The 8,045-nt window shown below is 43.2% G+C and overlaps 1 protein-coding gene across 1 annotated transcript in view; it reads right to left on the bottom strand.

The window, feature by feature from the left end:
- Positions 1–675: 675 nt before the first annotated feature.
- Positions 676–8,045, bottom strand: part of trpn1 (transient receptor potential cation channel, subfamily N, member 1) — a 68,327-nt gene continuing 60,957 nt past the window's right edge. Inside the window, exons 31-34 of the mRNA XM_063185686.1 lie at positions 7,779–8,031; positions 5,988–6,123; positions 4,959–5,105; positions 676–4,636 (exon numbers count right to left, since the gene is read on the bottom strand). Coding sequence (XP_063041756.1) covers positions 4,497–4,636; positions 4,959–5,105; positions 5,988–6,123; positions 7,779–8,031 — 676 coding nt within the window. The 3' untranslated portion in view covers positions 676–4,496. The remainder of the gene's footprint in view (positions 4,637–4,958; positions 5,106–5,987; positions 6,124–7,778; positions 8,032–8,045) is intronic.

Genomic DNA, 8,045 nt, shown 5'->3' with positions numbered 1-8,045 from the left:
AGCAGATCATGATATTCTCCATAGGATTGCATTCAAATCTCATACCAATCTATTAAAGCCAGATGCAGACTCAACATTTAAAAGTTCAATGCAAAGAAAGGTTGAAACGCACACTGATGACCTTGTCATCCCTTTTCATTTTGAGACGATTCGAGCCAACATAGCCCCTTCTCTACCGGATTTTAATCTGGGGTGTACTCACTTTTGTGAGTACATGTTCTAACATTAATGGCTGTATTTTGTTTTTTTCTGAGTGAACAAGAAATTTAAGCGGTTAAATATGTTGTTAAAAGGTCACTAATCATTGTGTCAAAGTTACATTTCTGTAATGCTTTCCTATGAAAAGATATACTCAAAAATCTGCAAAACTCTGAGGGGTGTATTCACTTTCGTGATATACTGTATCAATTTAGACGAATATGTATTATATTGCATAATTTATTTATCAGCCACGTTTCCGAGGCACCCCTGAGGGGGGCCTGCGGCACCCCAGGGTGCCCCGGCACCCCTGTTGAGAAACACTGCTCTATGTAAAGCGCATTGGGTTACCATTTAGTGTATGAAATGGGCTATGTCAATGAAGTTGCCTGGCTCCGCTTGTATGATCAGCCAGGGCATTATGATTTAAAAAAAACAACAACAGAGCAGTAAAGTTTGTTGAAAAATATTTATGATGCAAAAGTTTAAAATTAAATCAGGATTTACAATGTTGTATATAAAAAGGACAATAAAAATGGCAAAATATTTGGGCATTCGCGTGATTTACAGAGTGAACCACAGATGTCTTATGTGTTTATCAAAGCTAAATAAGACCACAATTTAAAAAAAAACAACAGCAGGAAACTGTACATAGCTCAAAGGTCAAAATATCTTAACACAACTCCATTATGTATGTGTATTGAATAATTGTAGAGAAGCTCTGTGGCTTTAAATCATATTACTAAGCCCATAATGCGTACAATGGAAAGGACTGACCACTAATGCCTTAAAGCAGTGATTCTTAACCTTTTTTCAACAAACACCCCCTGGACCTCATCCTAAGCCTCCCAACGCCCCGTGACTTCATTGTAACGCAGCCAATGCCCCCCTTAGTATTAAAAAAATAAATGGCCTAATGCCACCAGTGACAACTAAGCACCGCCCCCTCTCAAATGTATCATCCCCAACGCCCCCTGGGTGACTGTGCCGCCCCCGTTGAGAAACACTACCTTAAAGGAACACTATGAAACATTCAGTGTTTTCTCTCAACAGAACCCTCATACAGATGAATGGACACTTTGGATTGCCCCTGTGCATGATTCTACAGTTCAACTGATCAACTGAATGTGATAGTACGTCACAATGTTCTTAGAATTTCACATGATCCTGCTATAGGCTAGATTACAATTTTTAGTCAGGGACAGACAGACAGCCAGACTATCTATCTATCTATCTATCTATCTATCTATCTATCTATCTATCTATCTATCTATCTATCTATCTGTCTGTTTGTCTGTCTGCCTGTCTGTCTGCCACTCCGTCTGTGTTTCTGACTTTCTGTTTGGGTGCCTGAGTGCCTGTCTGTCTGTCAGTCCTACAGATTGAGTCTTCATTCACCTTGTAGTAGTTAATTTACGTAAGAATCTACAAAGATGGCTACTTGTTTTAGTACAAATTTCAACCTCTAAGCTGTAATTTACACCTCACTACTGAACAAAGGATGTCTGTCTGGAAACATTTGTCATAGTCATCGATGAAGATCCACTCAAATCAACTCAGTCTAAAAAATGTGCTTCTAAAACTGACATTTATTTCCATTGTTTATAGGCTATGTGACTGTTACTGTAAAATGAATGGATTTTGGCTCTTTATGGAGTTTGGGACATGTCCTTTTTTCGGTTGCAAAGATTCTACATTGTATGGTGGTTTTCGTACAATTGTGTTGAGAAAGGCAAAGAGTGGTGTCAGGTATGGTGCGACATAAAATACTGTACCACACTGGCATAACAGTTTCATATGACTTCTCATAAGGTCAGTTTGTTTTCCACTCCATGTTTTCAGGACAAATATCTGAGCCTCTCTCTACGATGCAAATTTGGGTTACTTTGACCTGTTGGTCCCTTCTCTTTTCAGTATGCATTAGAACAGTGGTTCTCAACTGGAACAGTCTTGGGATCCACCATTTTCCACTCTCATTCGGTCGCGACCCAATTTTTTTAGCGGCACTCGAATGACTGGTTGTACGCTTCTATCTCGCATAAACATTTTGATTTTATCTATGACGACAGATGACACAAGTTCAATCGCCTATAAAAATAAACGTAAATTGTTGCAGGAAAAGTTGGATTTTTTTTTTTTAGCGAATGAATGAATTACGATTTTTTTACACCACGGCTCCGCGACCCACCCATGACCCCTCCGCGACCCACTTTTGGGTCGCGACCCACCAGTTGAGAAACACTGCATTAGAAGATATCTATTTAATACAAACAAAACACAGAAAGGCACGTGTTATCCCCTATGGTTACATTTGGCCCAGCCAGCCACTATGACAAATACTCATGGACTGCGGCAAGAGCACTGGGGCCATCAATCAGGCAGAGCACAGACTGTGCTGGCTCTAGCCACTAACAGGTAAGAAAAGTTACATCCTGCCCCGTCTCTCCAGAGAGAGAGAGAGAGAGAGAGAGAGAGAGAGAGAGAGAGGGAGAGGGAGGGAGAGAGAGGAAAGAGGGGCCCCACATCCCCGTTTTGCCAAAGTGGAACTCACATTATGAATAATTGGAGAAAGCAGCTAGCCGCTTGTTTAATTTAGACCCAGGGGGTTGTGGAGTTGAGTGGAGTAGGGTAGAAGCAAAATATTTACATACGGTTAACACACGGTTTCATACACGGCCGTAATGTAACGTCACAGTGTGTGTCTTAAAGAGTTCAAATGGACCCAGCTCACCCGATGATGATGATGATAATGATATCTTAATGCATATCTTACCTAGCCAGTGGAGGAAACACACTAAGCGCTAGCACGCAGCAGGCAGGCTAATATTAAGGTAAAAACACCCCAAAATGTCAACATTCAATTAATAGCTAGAGGCTTGTCAGAGTTCATACCTATATTCTACAGTTGGGGTAGGTTATGACAACGTCAAGTTGTTGGCACTTACTTGAACTCAGGAAATCTTAAAACACAAGACAATGCTGAAATGCTAAAACACAATAATCGAAGTAATACTACTGTATCAGTACTGCTGTGCCTAAATGGCAGTGTTTACAATTTGTTTACCTGAAGTCAGGTTCATTATTCTGGTCCTGGATTACGAGATCTTACCCTCACATAGGCCTAATGTTCAAGCTGGTCTTATGGTTTCTGAAGGAGGCACTGTGAGTTACAGGCAAATTTCAAAAAAAGAATGTTTCAAAATCAATGTTCACTGTTACACACCTTCATTTGGTAAGAAATCATCATGTAACTCAAGATCGCTGACCGTTATCATCAGATGTGTGCGTATTGACTTATTCAAAATACTAGTGGTAACTGTCGGATGTCACTGTGTATGTGAAAATATTCTGTGACTGTATCACTACAAGGCAAATACTGTACAAATACTGTGGAAGTGTGTGGTATGGAGTCAAAAGGTGATGACACATGCACGGCAGGAAGACGTTGAGCAATGTTGCCAAGAAACAGGATGATAGGCCCTTATTTCCTCAAGGAATACTAGGATGGAAATTAATGTGCCAAAGAATATGTGTGTGTAGAGCACTGACTTGTATAACAAGTCAGTGGTGTAGAGCCATGGAACTAAGAGGTAGGCTAATCCCATTGACCTCAGAGTTCCATTTTGTACACAACAATGGTGGTTCATGGAGCCGTTGACACACAGAATGCCATTGACATAGTTCCAGGAAGTGGGCGCAGAACACAGAAAGTACAGAAAAGGTACAGAAATTGATTTTGATTCAGAAAACCACAGCCTAGAGTTATTTGAATCTATGTTTTTTTTTTTTTAACTTCATCTTTGCTTCTTATGTAGTGGTTCTGTGTTAGTCTCTAGCGAACAGAAAGCCACAGCCTAGAGTTATTTGAATCTATGTGAATCATGTCACCAACCGACCTCCTGTACCCCGGCTGTCACAACTCTGGATTCCATGGCTCTTCGTGTGTGTAATGTTGCCTGGCAACACTGCCCAACAAGTTGTCCAATGCTATCATTATCTAATGACCCCATGGCAGTTTTTTTTGTTTTTGCTGAACACTGGCTTCTCAAGAAGCCCGTCCAACATCTGACCCCCCGCCCCCTGCCACCTTTGCACTGCAACCCCCAATGTTATCACGGTCTGTTGCATCTCGTCACATTACTGCTACTGTACTGTATGTGTCTGTGAATATTCTCATTCATCCAGGTCTTCGAAGTCAAAGGAGCTTTGCTGTAGGCAACTGGAAATCTTTTGAAGCTCCAAAAAAAGAAGTCCGTGTACAGTTACGGTACAATTGTACACATTTTGGATTATTTTTCCTACGCCTCTTTCTCTCTGTCCGGTGTGTCTCTGTCCCTCTGTCCGTGGAGGGCGAGGAAGCGCTGGACCACTGCCGCCCAGTCCACCACCTGCTCCACCCGCACCAGCCCTCCCTGCCTGACGGTTACTGGAGCTCCACCTGATGAAACACAACACACAACACACAACACCACAGCTCACTACATGACCACCAGGAGGAGTATTAAGGCTAAGCAGCAAAGCAGGTCAAGTTAACCTTGAGGTATTTTCATTTGTTTCCATTTATCCTTTATTTAGCCAGGATTGTCCCATTGAGACGTAGAGTCTCTTCTGCCAGGGAGTCCTGGTCAAAAGGTAGTGGCAAATAACCGAAGAAGAGCCTTGGGTGAGAGAGAGAGAGTGAGTCAGTCAGTCAGAAAGAAAGAAAGAAAGAAAGAAAGAAAGAAAGAAAGAAAGAAAGAAAGAAAGACATCTGTACTTGCCCTCCGGTATGACTTGTGTTCTCCTGGTTCCTCTCATCCAGGTGACAGAGGAGTGAGGCAGCATGTCTAGGGAGCGCGAGTCAGACAGGCCCTCCGCATCCTCCTCCTCAGACATCAGGTCTCGTGCCTCACCTGAGCAGATCTTACCTGTGGACAACACAACACACACAACGCACATCAGGTCTCGCGCATCACCTGAGCACATCTTACCTGTGAACACACAACACACACACAACACTCAGGCCACCACGTGTGTTTGAAATTAGACCAATCATCTTAGACCAGGACTACTTGTTTTGAATTGCAATGGGACCTTCGGAGTTAAATGAGAAAAACATACAGTCTAACAAGAACATTTACTCCGTCATAGACTTGCAACATGGCAAAAGGTTATACGTAAATGGCAATGCTAAGTTTCTTCATATTTTATCACTGCAAAGCCTAAGTGCCTCTGGTGACGAAAGTTCTCTGAGTGATATGTCCTGCCCTTTCTTCTTTGGTAACAAGTGAGTAACATGGTTTATATTAGCACCATGTAGCACATCATTTGTATCGCCACGTATGCCCAAGCAGGATTAGCCGCTATAGCTAAGAGCTGCACGGCTCCATTTGAATATTTCACTCTCAGTAATAATCACAACAACTTGACAGGAATCGAACCACCGTGCTCAATTTGATGCCCATTTCTCAGACTTACAATAGTTTACTCACCACACCACTGTTTTGTTGAATAGTGGCGCAACAATAATTTTGCTGAGCTGACTCATGAAGGTGATTCATTTACTTAAAATGCCTATTTTACATTTTATTTGAAAGATTTTTCATGCCTTTATGTGGGTAGGACAGTCTGAGAGGATGACAGCAAATGAGTGGGAGAGAGAGGAGAGGGGGGAAGGATCGGTAAATGATGCTGGGTCAGACTCGAACCAGGGCCTCCTGATTTCTGGGGCGGTACTATAACCCACTGAGCCAGGGAGCCACCCCATCGCCATTAAAAACACAAATAAAACACTGACTAAAACAACCCACCGCCGTGCTTGCAGAGCATCTTGGCGTAGAAGAAGAGGTTGGTGAAGAGGTTGAAGGGCGCTGGCGTGCCCGACTTGCGGCTCATATCCCGGATCAACACCGCACGCCCGAACTTCCACTGCAGGTCCGACTGGGCCTGAAGACAGGGGATGGAGGTTTGGTTAATATCTACATAGAATAGAATAGAATATATACTTTATTTGTCATGCAAGCATGAAATGTATCTTTCGTCTCACCATAAAAGCATAAATGTACATTCACTCCATTAAAAATGGACTCACACTCTAAGAAACATAAATACACATAAAAACATTGCAGATATCCCCTCCCTCCAGCCACCCCTCCCAGCACACACACCACATACAGTACAGGTCAGGTACCAGATCCAGTCCCTTGTTTTTGTTACACCAGCCTAGCTTTTCCATTGCTTATTAACCATGGAGATTGCGTTGGGTATGAATGAATGCTTGTAGATGTTTTTCCTTGTAATGTGTGCTCTGTAGCGCCTCCCTGAGGGGAGCAGCTCAAATTCAGGGTTAAGGGGGTGGGTGTTGTCATCCAAAATGTTTGTGGTTTATCAGCATACATTATTTTCATACATTTTATTTTACCATTTTTTTAAACAATATAGCCAGTAACACAGTAAATTAGAGTACTCTAGGACCAAAATTAAGAAGATGTTAACTTAAATATTTAAGTGTAGAATTCAAACTGCACTTTTTAGTGTGGCATATTATTTGGAAAGCACAGACAAGAGCTACTGTAGTACTTGATTTGTGAAACAACTACTCCCCTGCCTGTATGTATGTGTTGGTAGGTGACACTATTAAGTACTACACATACATGCACATCCACATACTATACATTACGTTATTTTTAAATTACACTTAGCTGACGCTTTTATCCAATGTGTATTTATTTAACACATTGAATGCCACACTCTTTTTGGAATTTTGGCAGTGCGGTAGATTGCCAACAATCTCGTCATTTTTTGGACAGCCACAGAATAGTTTGTATTAGACCTACGGACACTGAATAATCACTTTTTTTCTCGAGAAGGACATATAGTGTATTTTGTTCAAATTGAGGAACTATGTTTTCATGCCCCAAGACGTCTTCCTGTTGCTTCCACATAAACTATTTCAATCAGTGATGATTTTTACTGGCACATCTTCTGAATAGTCTGCCCTGATGAACTATTTCTCTTAAGTTCTTACTGTAAGTACACAAAGTGGACACACTCACCCAACACTGCAACCAGTGCTTAATTTGACGGGGAGCAAGGGGGAGCTAGCTCCGGAACCTCAGACGAGAGCTCCGGAACCTTGGATGGAACCTCAGGGGAAGACATCATAGACACCCCCTCGGGGGGGAGCCACCCATCCTCTGCGCTCCTGGACCTCTCGCTTGACAAATTAAGCACTGACTGCAACCCTGTGATCTTAAGACCACTGCCCTAACCATTACCAGGCAAATACACCGGCGGCGACAAGATTAAGCGACAGAGAATCGCTGGACTGTGCAGCAAGAGCGATACGACAACATTCCCATTGGCTGTGGCGACTGTCGCCGACCCACATCATAGCTAATTTGCATAATATTCGCTCAAGTCCAACTACAAATTGTCGCTCAAGTCGAATCGAATCGCCTCTAGACGCCCGAATCGCGTTTGTCTGTTTGCTCGCCCGTGACCCAATACAAAGTCAATTACTTCCATCGCTGGACTCGCTCAAGTCACGCCTATTCGGTCTATTCGTGCCTTTAGGCCACTGCTGCTAAAAAAAACCCTACCTGTATGCGCTGGTAGGTGTCACTCATCATGGCGATGAGCAGGTTGATGAGCACGATGACGGTCACCACCAGGTAAGCCCCGAAGGCCAGGTGTGCCACCACCGTGGCGGCCGGGGGAGAGCGCTGCAGCACAGGCATGGACTCGGGCTCCGCCAGGCCGAACAGCGCAGAGAACAGCAGCACCGTCACATCCACCACCGTCACATCATGGTGCTCCTCGCTGTCTTCAGGGGGAGGAGGCTGTGTGGTAGAGCTGAAGTATATGGG

This window comes from Engraulis encrasicolus, chromosome 20 (genome assembly GCF_034702125.1).
Source record: "Engraulis encrasicolus isolate BLACKSEA-1 chromosome 20, IST_EnEncr_1.0, whole genome shotgun sequence".
Lineage (NCBI taxonomy): Eukaryota > Metazoa > Chordata > Actinopteri > Clupeiformes > Engraulidae > Engraulis > Engraulis encrasicolus.
This window is presented reverse-complemented; position numbering and strand designations above follow the sequence as displayed.